The sequence below is a fragment of the Xenopus laevis genome, chromosome 7S (genome assembly GCF_017654675.1).
Source record: "Xenopus laevis strain J_2021 chromosome 7S, Xenopus_laevis_v10.1, whole genome shotgun sequence".
Lineage (NCBI taxonomy): Eukaryota > Metazoa > Chordata > Amphibia > Anura > Pipidae > Xenopus > Xenopus laevis.
Window position 1 is genome coordinate 103,534,619 of NC_054384.1, and position 17,917 is coordinate 103,552,535.

General features: G+C 39.7%; 1 protein-coding gene across 3 annotated transcripts in view; it reads right to left on the reverse strand.

The window, feature by feature from the left end:
* LOC108705384 (liprin-alpha-3-like) overlaps nt 1-17,917 on the reverse strand; it is a 95,880-nt gene that overhangs the window by 24,613 nt on the left and 53,350 nt on the right. For all 3 annotated transcript variants that reach the window (XM_041571648.1, XM_041571646.1, XM_041571647.1), the window contains exons 5-13: nt 17,574-17,648; nt 16,430-16,510; nt 15,783-16,004; nt 14,893-15,039; nt 12,029-12,163; nt 7,021-7,104; nt 5,298-5,429; nt 4,558-4,620; nt 2,870-2,949 (exon numbers count right to left, since the gene is read on the reverse strand). In XM_041571648.1, the coding sequence (XP_041427582.1) occupies nt 2,870-2,949; nt 4,558-4,620; nt 5,298-5,429; nt 7,021-7,104; nt 12,029-12,163; nt 14,893-15,039; nt 15,783-16,004; nt 16,430-16,510; nt 17,574-17,648 (1,019 nt within the window). The remainder of the gene's footprint in view (nt 1-2,869; nt 2,950-4,557; nt 4,621-5,297; nt 5,430-7,020; nt 7,105-12,028; nt 12,164-14,892; nt 15,040-15,782; nt 16,005-16,429; nt 16,511-17,573; nt 17,649-17,917) is intronic.

Consider the following 17,917-nt stretch of genomic DNA (forward strand, 5'->3'; position numbering starts at 1 on the left):
CCATCTTACTCTCTCCAGATTAACTCTACCTTTATCTTTGTAGTAAAACACATTGGAACTCAAACCACTCTTCTCATCTCTCCCTCTCTAGTACTTAATTACTCTCTGTATTTCTCTCTGGAACTTGTTCACTCGCCTCATCTCTCCCTCTCTAGAGCTCAATCACTCTTCCTATATTTTCCAGTATAACACTCTCTGGAACTCAACCACTCTCCTTATCTGTCTCCTTCTTTAGTAATCACTCTCTCCTTTTCTACTATTATAACATTCTCTGGAATCACTCTCCATCTGTAGAACTCAATCACCCTCCCTTCTCTTCTAGTATAACACTCTCTGGAACTTGTTCACACTTCTCATCTCTCTCTGTCTAGAGCTCAATCACTCTTCCTATATTTTCCAGTATAAAACTCTCTGGAACTTGTTCTCTCTCTCTATCTCTAGAGTTTAATCACTCTTCCTGTATTTTCCAGTATAAAACACTCTCCTTATCTGTCTTTTTCTCTTGCCTCTTTAGTAATAACTCCCTTTTCACCTATTATAAGATTCTCTGGAACCACTAGAACTCAGTCACCCTCCCTATCTCTTCTAGTATAAACTCTCTGAAACCCACACTTTCCTTGTCTCTCCCTCTCTAGAACTCACAGAATTTAGGAATTCTAATCCTCTCTTGAAAATCTCCCTCTTGTCCCATTTCTACCACCAATTCTTCTTTACAACCCCATCTTACACATGCATAGGTATCCATTGATTGCCATCCTTTTCCCTCCTGCAGTACCATCGCTCCCATCCTTCTCTCTCCACACTGCCTCTCTCACCTCTCCATCTCCCTCCTACACCCTCTCTCTATCTCCTTCTCCGCCACCTTCCCCCTCTCTCCTGTAAGTTGGCTGTCCAAAAACACCCCCACACAGTGCTCTGTTAATTTGCAAGATCTCTTCAGTAATGTCTTTTCGATAATTGCAACTCCTTTTTAAGACAACAGAAACCATTACCCAATAGCTGAATATGCTAATCAAAGACGAAGCACAAAAACCACAGAGATAATGGATATGATATAAAACCACTGGCAGTGATGTACTATGGCATGCAGATGGAAGGTTTGGAAATCTGAGTTCTTTATGAACAAACATAAAACTAAAATTGGTGTGGGGCATTAAGGGAAGGTTCACCTTTTATAAGTAGCATTTAGCTACCATTGCTTTTTTTAGTTAGAATTAAATTTCTGGGAATTAGGCTCCATAAAACAGGTACATTCTACTGGTGAAAATATTGGGTATTATAAAAGTGTAGGAAGAATAGTCTGAGTGTGCTACTGAGGGCTTATTTATGACACACGGAGTAAAGTGCACTTTTCCAAATACAAGTCACCTAGTTTTATTCCAACAGTACAGTGATACAGATGCAAAGTAGCAGCCTGTTTGGGAAGTCCCCTGTTGCAGTGCACCCCATTTTCCTGCATTTGTGCAAGCTTGGGTGCAGCTTTGATAAAACCATAAGATTTAAATGTGTTTGCTGCATGACAGTTATACCTACTGACACTTTGGGAACTCTGGAATTACCAGCAGGCCCAGGCTGGGAGTTATTTTATGGTTCATGTCAATGCATGTACCAGCACATAATTTACCATTAAAACTGAAGGGCCCTCGATGCAAGTGGCAAAGGAGCATGTATGGGTGTATAAATATTGCATACAGACTAGTGCTTTGCTCATATATGAGCTTTTAGATGTCTATCAAAGGAACAGTTCAGTGTAAAAATAAAAACTGGGTAAATAAATTGGCAAAATTTAAAATGTTTCTAACATAGTTAGTCAAACATGTAATGTACAAAGGCTGGAGTGACTGGATGTGTAACATAATAGCCAGAACACTACTTCCTGTTTTGCAGCTCTCTAACTCTGAGTTAGTCAGTGACTATAAGGGGGGCCACATGGGACATAACTGTTCAGTGAGTTTGCAATTGATTCTCAGCATTCAGCTCAGATTCAAAAATAGTTATGACCCATGTGCCTCCCCCTCAAGTCACTGATTGGTTACTGCCAATCAGTGGAAACCAAGAGAGCTGAAAAGCAGGAAGTAGTGTTCTGGCTATTATGTTACACATCCAGTCACTCCAGCCTTTATACATTACATTTTTGGCTAACAATATTGAAAAGGTTGTATTACTTTGCACAGCCTATCTATTTACCCAGTTTTCATTTTTTTACTGAACAATTCCTTTAAGGCAGCTTCTCTTATGGAGCAATATGGCATCTCTCTTTTTTTTATTTTTTTTTTTACAAAGAAATCATGTTTTGCGTACATATTACATATACCAATAATCTCAATAATCTATTAGGTCAATTACAGACCAGAAGCTACAATAAAGACCAATGTTATCTACATCTCTATATATTTAATGTAGAGTGCCCAAATAATGATACATTTTTATTATAGACTACAGATTTCTACCCCCTGTTTAAAAAAAAAAAACATAAAAAATATGATTTTGTGGAAACCTTGCCATGATTTTTAGCAGCTTTGCAGTATCCCTGTCTACATTAGTTGCTGGACTTTTATGATGGCAGCTATCTGGATTTTCAATCATAATGGGCACAAACGCCCTAGTCACATGTATATCTTTCCCAGATGACAAATAAAGCACCGGCTGGTGATAATTTAGGAAGGCTGTTTTGAAGTATTGCTTGCTTTATGAATACCAAGCAACCATAAATCTGCAGCCAGAGCCTCTCCTAAATATAGAGAGATGCGGACATCACACAGCAGCTAAAGGCCCAATAAAACAATGCTGCCTGTGTTAGTTTATTGACAGGTTAGGGAGCCAGTAAAGCACAGCAGGAATAATTCATACTGGTCTTTATGGCACTTACCTGGAGTATGCGGAAGAAGGTCGTCCTCGCAGCTGGTCAATTTCTAGTTGCATCCTCTCAATCTCAGTCACCAGCTGCTCCTAAAACACCAAAGAAAATATTGGTTTTAGTATGAGCTGTGATACCACAAACAAGAGACTATTTACAACTGAAGGCACCAGGGAGTGACTATTAAAGGAAAACTATACCCTAAAATGAACACTTAATAGTTTACATCATATTAAGTGGCATATTAAAGAATCTTACGAAACTGGTCTATATGTTTAAGTAAATCTTGCCCTTTTACATCTCTTGCCTTGAACCACCATTTTGTGATGACCTAAGTGCTGCCTCAGAGATCACCTGACCAGAAATACTGCAGCTCTAACTGTAACAGGAAGAGATCACCTGACCAGAAACACTGCAGCTCTAACTGTAACAGGAAGAGATAACCTGACCAGAAATACTGCAGCTCTAACTGTAACAGGAAGAGATCACCTGACCAGAAATACTGCAGCTTTAACTGTAACAGGAAGAGATCACCTGACCAGAAATACTGCAGCTCTAACTGTAACAGGAAGAAGTGTGGGAAGCAAAAGACACAACTCTGTCTGTTAATTGGCTCATGTGACCTAACAAGTAGGGTTTGTTGGTTTGTTTGTGTGCCCAGGGGGCAGCCCTTATTTTTTAAAATGGCAATTTTCTATTTATGATTGCTCAATGGCACATACTACTAGAAAAGTATATTTTTATGAAAATGGTTTATTTACATGAAGCAGGGTTTTACATATGAGCTGTTTTATGCAATATCTTTTTATAGAGACCTACATTGTTTGGGGAGTATAGTTTTCCTTTAAAAAAAAGAGAGTGTAACATGTTCACCTTAAAGGAGAAGGAAAGTCTTCTTCCACTTGGGGTGCCCAATGTTAGGCATCCCCAAGAGATTGTATTTATTTACCTGAAACTAGAGAAGCACCGAATCCACTATTTTGGATTTGGCTGAACTCCCAAATCATTCTCGAAAGATTCGGCCGAATACTGAACCAAATCCTAATTAGCATATGCAAATTAGGGATGGGAAGGGGAAATTTTGTGACAAAAAGTCACGTGATTTCCCACCCGGGATTGGGTTCGGCCAGGCAGAAGGATTCACCTAATTCGGCCGAATCCTGGCTGAATCCCAAACCAAATCCTGAATTCGGTGCATCCATACCTGGTGCTCCTATCAGCAGAAAACTGCACCGGGCAGGGGTTATTCCAGTGAGCACCACAGAGTGATCCTCTTCCGACTTCTTCTTCTTCTCGCAGCTGCGCATGAACAGTACAGCAAAAAGCTGAACTTGAACTAAAAAGTCGCTATTTCACTCTACTGCGCATGTGTCTGCCCCGGGAAATTTGAAGAAAGAAGAAGACGGAAGAGGATCACTCTGTGGTGCTCACTGGTATAACCCCGGGCCGGTGCAGTTTTCTGCTGAGATGAGCACTGGCCCGGGGTTTCAGGTAAGTAAATAATCACTTGTGCGTGCCTAACATTTTGCACCCCCAAGTGGAAGAAGACTTTTTTTTCTCCTTTAAAAATAATCTTAGGTTTTGGACAGTTATGTAATCAAAGCAGAGTGATTTGTATAAATATATATATATATGCACACATACCCTGCCACTGATACTGCAGAGAAAGGAATCAGAGCGGATTATAACCCCATACAAACCTTATTGAGAAGAAGCTCATCCTGTAGCTTTTTCATGTTAGCTATTTCTTCTGAGAGAGTGTTCTGAGAGAAAGGAAGCAGGCAAAGGAAGAGAGAGACCAGTATAAGAGAAATACAGGTAAAAGCAGCGGCTGCGAACTTGCTGGGTTTAAAGGACATGTAACCCCCCCCACACACACACAAACATTTAATCAGTGAACAGCCTCTTTGAAATATTTAGATAGAGTCCACTCTGGTTGGTAAAAGGCTGCAGCATCCCCTTAATCACTTAGAATTCTTTCTCCTCCTCTAACCCTCTCTGCCCCTCCTGCAGGAATTAGCTTTGGCTGATGGCTCATGAGCATGCTCAGTTCTTCTCAGCTCAGATTACGAAACACACCCTCCAGTCTAACAGCCAATGAATATGAGATAGCATTGCTGGTTCTCATAGAAACTATAGCTGTCTGATCCTATTTTTTTCTCCTAACCACCTCTCCAGGTGGCCCAAGGAGGCCCAAACCCATTCTATCAGCGGGCTGTTTGCTCAGATGTCTTCCATTCATCCTCCGAAAACATCTGCACCTGATGGATGCAGTGTTTGTGTTTCCGCCAGCTCCCTATACTTGGACACTACTACTTTTTCCTATTATACTTGTCCTTAAACAGAATATTAGGGCAGTAGTACAGCTCTGGGGTATATGTTAGCACTTTATCAATCCGTTACTTATAACAGTCACTAAATATGGCCGCCTCGGACACACCTTCTCTTCCAGGGCTCCCATCCGCTCCTTAAGATGCAGCTGCAGCCTTTCATTTGACTCAGACAGAAGTTTATCTACAGTCTCGGAGAGACGTTTGTTGTGCTCGTCGTTCATCTTCTCCCTCTGACGTGCCTGTGCAAAACATTGATATCAGAGCATATGAATGCGGGACTTACAGCACTTGACAATTTATTGTATCCTTCTATAAAAAGCCAAGGGCTCGGGGAATACTGGCGATCATTCACCACCGCAGATGTCATGGAGCAGAAATCTGTGTAGATTTAAGAACCCCGAGGCTGCAGAAATCTAATGGCTTTGGAATTTGTAACATCACAGCTAAGTGCCCCTGCATTGATAACCTGCTCTTGGTGTAGCAGATCTATTATTCTCCTGTAGTAAATAACGGCAGGTCTTTGTATGACGGAGTATACTGCAATAAGACAGCACCTGCCCCATGAAAACACTTTGATAGGTGATAGTGAGGCCCAAACCTGCGCCCAAAGCGATGACGTCAATGGGATAATATCATACCCATCATCACTGATAAATCCTGACATTTTGTAACACAGTGATTCTTAAAGGAGAACTAAAGTTTAACTAAAGAATAGTCTAGAAATATTGTACATTATGTTTTGTGCTTCTGTACCAGCCCAAGGCAACCACAGCCCTTTAGCAGTAAAGATCTGGGTCTCCAAAGATGCCCCAGTAGCTCCCCATCTTCTTTTCTGCTGATTCACTGCACATGCTCTGTGCTGCTGTCACTTACTGAGCTTAGGGACCCACTCACAATATACAGTACACATAGAATAGAAATGTCACAATATAAGGCTGATTAGTAATTAATACACATAATTACTACATGGCAGCACAGAAACCAGTGCAATTAGCATCAGAATTTAATAATCAGCAAACCTGTAGCATCAGCTTATATTACAGGGGAAGCTCATTTTCTGATGGATAATTAGTGACGAGCCCTAAGCTTAGCTTCTCAACAGCCAATCAGAGCCCACTGAGCATGTGAGTGTCACAGACACTTTCCAAGATGGTGACCCCCTGTGACAAGTTTGAAGTCCTGGATCATTGCTGCTATTGACAAGCTGAAACTTTAGCCTCGTGCAATAAGATCACTATATAAAATATGCCATTTTTAGCCACATTGGTTTTTAGGGGTTAGTTCTCCTTTAAGCTTATGGGAGTTGTAATGTTTCTCCATCAACACAGATTAGCTGGCAGAGAAACGACTGGCGCTTCTTTATGCCACATACAAGTAAACTGCCTGTCACTTGGCAGTTGTCACTCAGTAGCAGTAGTGCGTCAGATTGAGTTTCTATTTAAAATACTGTTTGCTCACTCGCTGTAAGGATCTATGGGACAGTTAATTAATATTTATTATTTGCAAGCAGCGACTCATAGACCTAATGGGCCAGGGTTTGGAAATGCAACATCAAAACATTTGTATATGATCAGAGACGAGGTGAGCAGATATTACAAGTTACTTCGGACTTTGGATCCAAAAAAAAATTTCTATTAAAAAGCAGTAATACGACTGCAAATTGAATTTTTCTACTTCATTTCCATTTTACCGAGAAGCTGAAGAAGCCCATTAGATAAATGTATAATATGTATAATATTTTATAAGAATTGCTAGATATTTTTAGTACATTTTTTGGTCTCTACTACTACTACTTTATTGCTCAGTGTTTTGCACTTACTCACTACTTACCCGTTGTAACTCCTGGTTCTTCTCTTCCAGCTGAGCTTCAAGTTGACGGAGTCTCTCCTCAAAATTCCCATGACGCTCTTCAGCCTATATATACACACACAAGAGCAAAGAGTAAATAGTAGAATAATACTGGACATTAGTGGGCAGAAACGGCAGCTCTAGAGCAGTATCCTAAAGTAACCAATGAGCTGTTGGCTTTTACAACTGTAGTGCAGTTAGGATAATGAGAACGGAAAAAAAAACCCACTTAGGGGCAGATTTATAAACGGTCAAAAGTAAAAAAATTCGAATTTCGAGCTTTTTTTGTGTACTTCAACTAGGGAATAGTCTAAATTCAATTTGAATTTGAAAAGAATGCGAAAATTCGAATATCGAAATTTATCATGTACTGTCTCTTTAAAAACTTAGAGTTCGACCATTCACCAGCTAAAACCTGCCGAATTGCTGTTTTAGCCTATGGGGGACCTGCTAGAACCTATATGACGTCTAAGTTTTTTGATTCGAATTTGATCGAATGCGTTATTGCTTCGATTTGTACGATTGGAATTTGGCTGAATACAGACCTATTTGATCGAACGAACCTATTCGGGCAAAAAAAAACCATAGACTTAATTTCAGTTGGTCTTTCTGAATTCTAATTTCGCCGATTTTCAAATTAGAGGGGCAGATTTATCAAGGGTCAAAGTGAAAATTCGAAGTAAAAGTCCAAATTCAATCTGAATTTGACAAAAAAATCGAAAATTATCATGTACTGTCTCTTTAAACCTTCGACTTCGACCATTCACCATCTAAAACCTGCCGTATTTGGAGTCAATTGGTGGACTTTGAAAAATCTAAGTTTTTTTGGGGAAAAACTTTGATTAGAATTCGATCGAATGTGCTATTACTTTGATTCGTACTATGACCTATTCGGTCACAAAAAAAACCAACTTAATTTCGGTTGGTCTTTTTGAATTCAAATTTCGAAGGGGCAGGTTTATCAAGGGTCGAAGTGAAAATTTGAAGTAAAAAAATTTGAATTCCTAGCTATTTTTGTGTACTTCGACTAGGGAATAGTCCAAATTCAATTTGAATTTGAAAAAAATTCAAACATCGAAATTTATCATGTACTGTCTCTTTAAAAACTTTGAGTTCGACCATTTGCAGGCTAAAAACCTGCCAAATTGATGTTTTAGCCTATGGGGGACCTCCTAGAACCTACATGGAGTCAATTGGTGGACTTTTAAAAATCGAAGTTTTTTTTCGGAAAAACTTTGATTAGAATTTGATCGAATGCGTTATTACTTCAATTTGTATGATTCTAATTTGGCCGAATACGGACCTATTCGATTGAAAACTGACCTATTCAGCCAAAAAAAAACAAACTTTGAATTAATTTCGGTTGGTCTTTTTGAATTCGCATTTCGAAGTTTTTCAAATTCGAAATTTGACCAAATTTTGAAGTTATGGGAGTTCAAAAAAACTCCCATTACTTCGAAATTCGACCCTTGATAAATCTGCCCCTTGGAAGCCGATTTATAAAGTGGCAAAGCAGTCATCATTACTGTTTTCCCACATACCAGTGGTTTTTGCTGGTTATTGTATAATTTTTAACTTCAGTCATTATTCCAAATTCAACATTTTAGAATATTCTTTACAATAGTTGCAGCATGGCAAACTAACTTAAACTCAAAATTTAACTGTGATTTGTTCCATATACAGGTATCTATTATCCAGAATGCTTGAGACCTGGGCTGTTGCGGATAATGGGCTTTCTGATCTGGATCTGCATACCATAAGTCTTCTAAAAAAATCAAACATTAATTAAACCCAACAGGCTTGTTTTGCCTCCAATAAGGATTAATTATATCTTAGTTGGGATAATGTATGATATGATAATAAATGATAATATGGTACCGTTTTATTATTACAGAGACAAGGGAAATACAGGTATGAGATCCGTTATCCAGAAACCCATTATCCAAAAAAACTCTGAATTACGGAAAGGCTGCCCCCATAGACTCCATTTAATCCAAATTATCCAAATATTTTTTAGACTCCTTTATAATCAAATAATTCCGATTTTTAAAAATGATTTCCTTTTTCTCTGTAATAATAAAACCGGTATGGGACCTGTTATCCGGAAACCCATTATCCAGAAAATTTACAGATTACAGAAAGGCCGCCTCCCATAGACTCCTTTATAATCAAATAATTAACATTTTTAAACATGATTTACTTTTTCTGTGTAATAAAAAAAACAGTAGCTTGTACTTGATCCCAACTAAGATATAATTAATCCTTATTGGAAGCAAAACCAGCCTATTGGGTTTATTTAATGTTTACAGGATTTTCTAGTAGACTTAAGGTATGAAGATCCAAATTACAGAAAGATCCCTTATCCGGAAAATCCAAGGGCATTCTGGATAAGAGGTCCCATCCTGTAATCTTTAAATATTTTAATCATCTGCATAAAATGATGTTTATGGGTGATGGCTGTCCTGTAATTTGGAGCTTTCTGGATAATGGATCTTATACCTGTAATTAGATAAAATACAGTATTGGAATGTGCCGTTTATTTGCAAGGCTACATTTACACGTTTTCAGCTGACGGTCTTTTGCATTCTACTACATTTCTGGTTTCTGTTGCCACAACAAATTTGGGGCAATACAAGTCAATGAATATTGTGCAATGTCTTGTGTACAATTGACATAACATGATTTGTCATATACACAGATGTATCTTTCTGAGAAGGTGAGGAATGTATCTCTGCCATTGGCTGAATAAAGCTGAAGATTCATTTTGAACCCGGTGTCCTGTATAGTTTGTCTTGTAATGTCTCTGCTTCACAGGCTTCATTGATCACTGGCCACCCACTAATTGCCCTCTGCAATTTTTCATATGGGTGAATAATGCAGGCGTCATACCTTACATTAGGAATGTGGGCTAGAGGTGGCCGTAGACGTAATAATAACGAAATTTCCTGGAAAAGACATTCCAAGAAAAATCGTTTGTAGAGATGGGTGAATTTGCCCCGTTTTGTTTCGCCACGAAATTCGTGAAACAGCAATTTAAAATGGGTGTTGGCGTCAAAATTTACGCCGGCGCCCATTAAAGTCAATGGACGTCCGTTAATCGAATTTCGCAAATTTATTCGAAACACAGAGATTCGCAGTGTCCAGGCTGCTTTAAATAGGCCAGACTTGGCGCCAAAAGTTTGGACGCAATGACGTCATGACGCTGGCGCACATTCTGACGCCAGTGTCCATTCCGACGTGGGTGACCAATCGGCAGGCGGGAAGGTGCTGGTGTCACAGCACTGCGACCAGCAGGATCCGTATGGAGAGACAGGGAGTCACCATCTTGGACGTCATTTTGATGTGAGTACCGATTTCCATTACATACACCCACCGAATATGGTACGAAAATTATTTTCCTACAATAATATCGGTGCATGTATGGCCACCTTAAGCCTGGATTTGACCACAGGTATGGAATCCATTATCCGGAAACGAATTAGCCAGAAAGTTCCGAATTACAGAAAGGCGGTCTCCCGGGAAGGCTCATTTCATTTCACATCAAAGTATGAATTTATCGGAATATTTTCTGAAAACGACCAAATCCGCACAGGTTTTTTCCCCGTAATTATCAATATACGTTCCCGAAATTTTTTTTGCGGGAAAAAATTGTGGAAAAACTAATCATACAAATTTTTCTGATTTTGCCTGAAAACCAAAACATTTTTGGATTATTGCATGAAACCCAGCGCGATAACTTCAGGACTTCTCCGACTTATATGCAACCTCGGCAGGTCTGAGATGCCGGATTTTTGGATTTTGACTTTTTTTATCCTCGGGTTATAAAAAATCTGAAAAATTTGTGGTTTTCCCCACTAAATTCAGATTTTAAGGCTTTTGGCATTTAGAGTTTAATAAATAACCCCCTATTGTAGACTTAATTTTATTCAAATAATCCAAATTTTAAAAAAAATTATTTCCTTTTTTTCTGTAATAATAAAACAGTAACTTGTACTTGATGCAAACTTAGATATAATTAATCCTTATTGAAGCCAAACCAACCTATTGTGTTTATTTTAGGGATGCACCAAATCCAGGATTTGGTTCGGGATTCGGCCTTTTTCAGCAGGATTCAGATTCGGCCGAATCTGAAAATCCTTCTGGCCAACCCAAACTGAATTTGCATATGCAAATTAGGGGCGGGGACAGAAATTGCGTGACTTTTTGTCACAAAACAAGGAAGTATATGTTTCCCCCTTCCTACCCCTAATTTGCATATGCAAATTCAGATCCGGTTCGGGCCGAATCTTTCATGAAGGATTCGGGGGTTCGGCTAAATCCATAATAGTGGATTCGGTGCATCCCTAGTTTATTTCATGTTTAAAAGATTTTCTACTAGTGTTTCAGACTGATTTATTGAATATTTTTGCAAAAACCCTAATAGTCCCACCCTTCTCTTCCACTTCCTGCTCCCTGAATTCCCAGGCTGTGCAGGGGAGTCGGCGGGTCTCAGCTCACTGCACTGTAGGTCAGGAACCAATAAGCAGCTAGCAGGACCTGATAGGGAACTGATGCCTGTCTTTGCTTGTGTGAAGCAGGGCTGTGATTTGCTGTCCCCCTCCTACTGTGCTTCTGGCAGGGTCCGTTAGAACACGCCCATCCCACATTTGAAAGGGACCAGAGAACATCTATAGGGAGCTGTAATAAAGGGGCTATTTTTAAAGACAATATTGATTTTTAGCATCATGTAAAAGCAACACCATATATTACTCCTAATTACCTACACAATTAGGCTTTTTTTCATGTATCCTTTATGTCTCCTTTAAATTTGGGTGCCATGTTATAAAGCATCTAGGACCATCGTATGGCTTATGGACTTGTAAGTATTGTTAGAATTTATTTTACTCTCTCCTATAATGATTTATATTAAAGGAAAATAGATAAATGTTGCCTGGGTGACAGTGTAGGGATGATTAATGAAAAGACATTTTCTCTGGATACAGGGATGTACCTTGCTGAGAGCGGCCACTCGTTGGGCCAACTGGGCCTCGATCTCAGGCAGAGTCTCCGCCTTCTGCAGGGTCTGCTGCAATTTCTGCTTGGCGTCTTCCAGCCACTCCTGCAACTGCCGGTTCTTCTCTTCACTCTGCGGAAGGAGTTACAAGTCAGCAAAGCTAAAGATGAATGGTCGATAAAGAGCACATCACAGCCCTGGGACTCTCTGGCCATAAATCTAAAATACATCTTGGCAGACTCCCATTGCGCTTCCATCTAATGTACAATGGTGATTACTTCCCTTTCACTGAACTGGTACTAATCAATAGCACACAACTGCCAGGCAATAACTTAATGGCTGCAGTCATTGGCTTATGACCCACAAGTCATAGTCTAAGGCAGGAATGGGTAGAGGAAGGTGCTTCAGCTTTTGTTGAACTATCCTTCCCAGCAGCCACAGGCGTACACTACTGTATTTATGAATACCTCTATATAAGTAGTAGGTACACACTCAAGAATATTTGTGAGCTCAATAAACTATCAAACAGTTCACTTTATGTTAAAAGGGGTAGTTCACCTTTATCTTAAAGGGATACTGTCATGGGAAATCCTGTTTTTTTTCCAAAATGCATCAGTTAATAGTGCTGCTCCAGCACAATTCTGCACTGAAATCTGTTTCTCAAAAGAGCAAACAGTTTTTTTTTTATAATTAATTTTGAAACCTGACATGGGGCTAGACATATTGTCAGTTTCCCAGGTGACCCCAGTCATGTGACTTGTGCTCTGATAAACCTCAGTCACTTTACTGCAAGTTGGAGTGATATCACCCCTTCCGCCCAGCAGCCTAACAACAGAACAATGGGAAGGTAACCAGATATCAGCTCCTTAACACAACATAACAGCTGCCTGGTAGATCTAAGAACAACACTCAATAGTAAAATCCAGGTCCCACTGAGACACATTCAGTTACATTGAGTAGCAGAAACAACAGCCTGCCAGAAAGCAGTTCCATCCTAAAGTGCTGGCTCCTTCTGAAAGCACATGACCAGGCAAAATGACCTGAGATGCGACTACACACCAATATTACAACTAAAAAAAAAATACACTTGCTGGTTGAGGAATACGATGTTATATTGTAGAGTGAATTATTTGCAGTGTAAACAGTGTAATTTAAAAATAAAAACTACACCATTAAAATCAAGACAGAATCCCTTTTAATACTTAGTTTGATGTAGACAGTGATCAACAATTTGCAATTATTCTTCATTTATTTATTGTGTTTTCTTTTAAATACCGTATATACTCGAGTATAAGCTGTCCCGAGTATAAGCCGAGGTACCTAATTTTACCTCCAAAAACTGGGAAAGCTTATTGACTCAAGTATAAGCCTAGTGTGAGAAATGCAGCAGCTTCTGGTAAGTTTCAATCAAAAAATTGAGGGTTTCTGCTCCCATTGGAGGTGCCAGCGTCTCGTTTTTGGATGCCGGCGAATATTCTTGGAGACTATTCTTGGATGCCGGCGACTATTCTTGGAGGCCGGCGACTATTCTTAGGCGCCGGCGACTATTCTTAGGTGCCGGCGACCGTTTTTGCCTTTGACCCGAGTATAAGCCGAGGTAGAGTTTTTCAGCATATTTTGGGGGCTGAAAAACTCGGCTTATACTCGAGTATATACTGGCATTTTGTTTAGAAGCTATCCAATTTGGAATTTCAGCAGCTATTTGTTTGCTAGGGTCCAGTTTTTCCTAGCTACAAGACAATGGATTAAATAAGAGACTGGAATATAAATGGTAGGGAGGGTCTGAATTAAAAAAACAAAAAGTAATAAAAAGTAACAAGAACAATGAAATTGTAGCCTCAAAGAGATATTGTTTTTGGCTGCCGGAGTCAGTGACCCCCATTTCAGACCAGTAAAGCTGCAGCAGAAATTTAATTTAGGTTAAAAAGGCCCCAAATCCATCAAGTTCAACTGGTTCAAATAAAACCTGCCTCGATGCTAGTTTCTGTAAGGACCTACTGATGAGTTTATTGTATTGTTCCTCAATATATTTATGTATATATTATGTTATCATATCTCCCCTTAATCAACATTTTGTCCAGGGTGCTAACTTGACCAGTCTTTCTTTATAACCAAGACTTTCCATGCTCTTAAACAGCTTTTTTTGGACTCTCTCCAATGCAATAATATCCTTTTTTGAGCACAGGAGGCCAACACTGCATGGCATATTTCAGATGGGGTCTTACCAGTACTTTGTAAAAGGCAAATATATCCCTATTCTCTTGCAAAACAATACCCCTTTTAATACAGCTCAAACCCTTGTTTGCCCTTGCAGCTGCAGATGGAATCTTCTCCATTATTGGTTTCCCTAATATAGTCCAATTGAGGGTATAAGTGCCTTGCATATTTTTTCATGCCAGGTACATAACCTACATTAATTAACAGCATTTCATCTGACACTTAGCCACTCAGAGTGTCAGTTTGTCCAGATCCTGTTGCAAAGATGTCCTGAATTTGCCTGCATAGAAATGAAGGCCATGTGTGTACCTTATGGTTTTTGAAATGAAATAATATTGCGGTGTTGTTGTCACAAGGCAAGTATGTGGTCTTTTGCCTGCTGTTACACACAGTTGAGATGAAAGTAACACATCAAGATTACCTTTAATAGACCATTTAAATGAAGTTACTGTGCATTTTCATAATGGACTATGTCTGAGAGACCTGCCCCTCTATATGGTGTTAGGAAGGCAATCAGTTGTACTTTTATAGGCCTATCAATAAAATATGACCAGAGGTCCATCCCAATCCCATGTCCACCATAAATGTCCTAGGGAGTGATTCCATTATCTATGTATGAAATAGAAGCTTCTGTTGCTCATTACCTGTCTGTACAGGGATTCTTTGCTTAACAGATCATTCTCCAGCTTGTCATTGACGTCATGGAGCGAAGTGGCTTCTCTCTGTGCACTAAGGTAACGTTTCTCCAGAGTGGTTATCCTTTCCTCCATATCTTCTCTTTGTGCCAGAGCCTGTCAAAAGATGTGGATGCAAACACAGTAGTAAAGAGAATCCTCTTCAGAGCTGGGGTCCTATTTCACTCCATCTTGTTTATTGTAACCCAATTAACTATTGGGTTAAGAACATATTTATTATATCACTCTGTCTACACATACCTGTCATATATAAATTTGGTTTAATTATTGTTGCCACTACAGACAAAATGTGGTTGACATCAGCCAAGAAAGAACACGTTTCCAGTGGTCTCTACATATTGCAATGAGGGTTTATTCCCTGTTACCATCAGATGCCTACATAGCACATTGATGCCTGCACCCATAGAGCAACCACACCATGAGGTGTAATTTTCATCAAGATTTCAGCCTAGACCAGTGATCCCCAACCAGTAGCTCGCGAGCAACATGTTGCTCACCAACCCCTTGGATGTTGCTCCAAGTAGCCTCAAAGCAGGTGCTTATTTTTGAATTTTAGGCTTAGAGGCAAGTTTTGGTTTCATCAAAACCAGGTGTTCTGCCAAATAGAGCCTCCTGTAGGCTGCTAGTCCTCATAGGGGCTACCAAACAGCCAACCGCAGCACTTATTTGACATCCCCATGGACTTTCTCATGCTTGTGTTGCTCTCCAACTCCTTTTACACTTAAATGTGGCTCACGAGTAAAAAAGGTTGGGGAACCCTGCCCTAGACCTTGAGCACCTGGTGGACCTGGTTCTTAATCTGGTGGACAGTGAAAAACTGGTAAAAACAGTATATTTACCTCCTTGAGGTCCCTTTGAAGCTTGGAATTGACCTCTTCTGATTTTATGACATCTTTCTGGGCTGTGTTTAGCTCTTCTTCAAGCTCTGCCATTTGACGGCACATCATGGTTAACCTCTCCTTTAACTGGCACAGCTCAAGCCTCTGTTTCTCCAGCATCTCCTCCAGCTCTAATTCCTTTCCACCTCGTAGTTCCAGATGAGAGGAGCCATTTAATATGGTCTGGAAGATCAGAAAAGACGGTTCTACCATTGGGATCAAAGTGGGAAAGGGCATTTGTTTTGGGATGTTGCTCTATAAAAAGCCACTATGGAAACCCATGGAAACCATGGGAAAAAAATATCTTTCAATATATCACAAATTATATAGTGCTTCAAATTTGACCTGACAAAAAAACATTTTTTTAGAGATTGAAAATGCATACGGATATATTTAACTGATTTTTATCACATTTTTGCAGTTAGAAAACCTGCTAAGCTTTGCACCTTTTCACCTTTCCTCGTGGAAGACATGACACTGTTGAAATCAAAAGAGATTTTTCTAGTTTCATAGAGCACAAAAACAGCCTTTTGCAATATTTTTCCCAAAATAGTTTCATGTTTTCTTTGAGAAAAAAATTCAAAATAAAAATGTGCATGTTTTCATACCGAGCTCTGTGAGTCTCCATCTTTACCACCATCATCAATTCCTGATCTTCTCCTTGCAAGCTGCTCCCGAAGTGAAATAGACTGCAATTAATGAGAACAATTAGATCCTTCCCATTATACCGATCACTCAAACAGGTTCAGTATCTGTTAAGGGAACAGTAACGTCAAAAAATGAAAGTGTTTTAAAGGAATGACCATATAATGTAGTCTTGCCCTGCACTGGTAAAAACTGGTGTTTTTGCTTCAGAAACTCGACTATTGTTTATATAAAAAAGCTGCTGTGTAGCCATGGGGGCAGCCATTCAAGCACAGGATACACAGTAGATAACAGATAAGCACTACTATAGTTTATATAAAGAAACTGCTGTGTAGCCATGGGGGCAGCCATTCAAGCATAGGATACACAGTAGATAACAGATAAGCACTACTATAGTTTATATAAAGAAACTGCTGTGTAGCCAAGGGGGCAGCCATTCAAGCACAGGATACACAGTAGATAACAGATACGTACTACTATAGTTTATATAAACAAGCTGCTGTGTACCCATGGGGGCAGCCATCCAAGCACAGGATACACAGTAGATAACAGATAAGTACTACTATAGTTTATATAAACAAGCTGCTGTGTAGCCATGGGGGCAGCCATTCAAGCACAGGATACACAGTAGATAACAGATAAGTACTCCTATAGTTTATATAAACAAGCTGTTGTGTAGCCATGGGGGCAGCCATTCAAGCACAGGATACACAGTAGATAACAGATAAGTACTACTATAGTTTATATAAACAAGCTGCTGTGTAGCCATGGGGGCAGCCATTCAAGCACAGGATACACAGTAGATAACAGATAAGTACTACTATAGTTTATATAAACAAGCTGCTGTGTGACCTTGCAGCTTGTTTATATAAACTATAGTAGAGTTTCTGAAGCAATATATAGTGCAGGGCAACAGTATATAGCATTGCCATTCCTTTAAAACATTTTCTTCATTTTTTGTTGCTACTGATACTTGATCCTTCGGGCGCTGGAAGAAGTCTCCAAGGTCATAAAATTCATTCACATGGTTTTCCTGCACCGATCAGGGACCCATTTAGGGCTTACACTGTGGTCTAAAGTAGGAATTCTGTAATTAAACAACCTTACCTCCTGGCTAGATATTTCCAGTTCTTCTTCCAGTACGGCCACCCTCTCAAGGGCCACACGAAGTCGCTCCCGAACCTACCACAAAATAAACAAACTCCATGTCATTTGTCAGAAACTTATGTACATCAAGTTATATAAACACAGATAATGAATACCATATGTAGGGGACAGGCCTGGACTGGGAGTCAAAATAGGCCTTGCCATTCCAAGTACGCAGAGGCCCAAACAGCCCCCAACCCATTTGATGGTAACTTTCTATGGGACCATACAGCAGCCCCTCTGGCATTTGCCAGAACCCACAGATTGCCAGTCCGGGCCTGGTAGGGGACAGGTTTCATATGGTG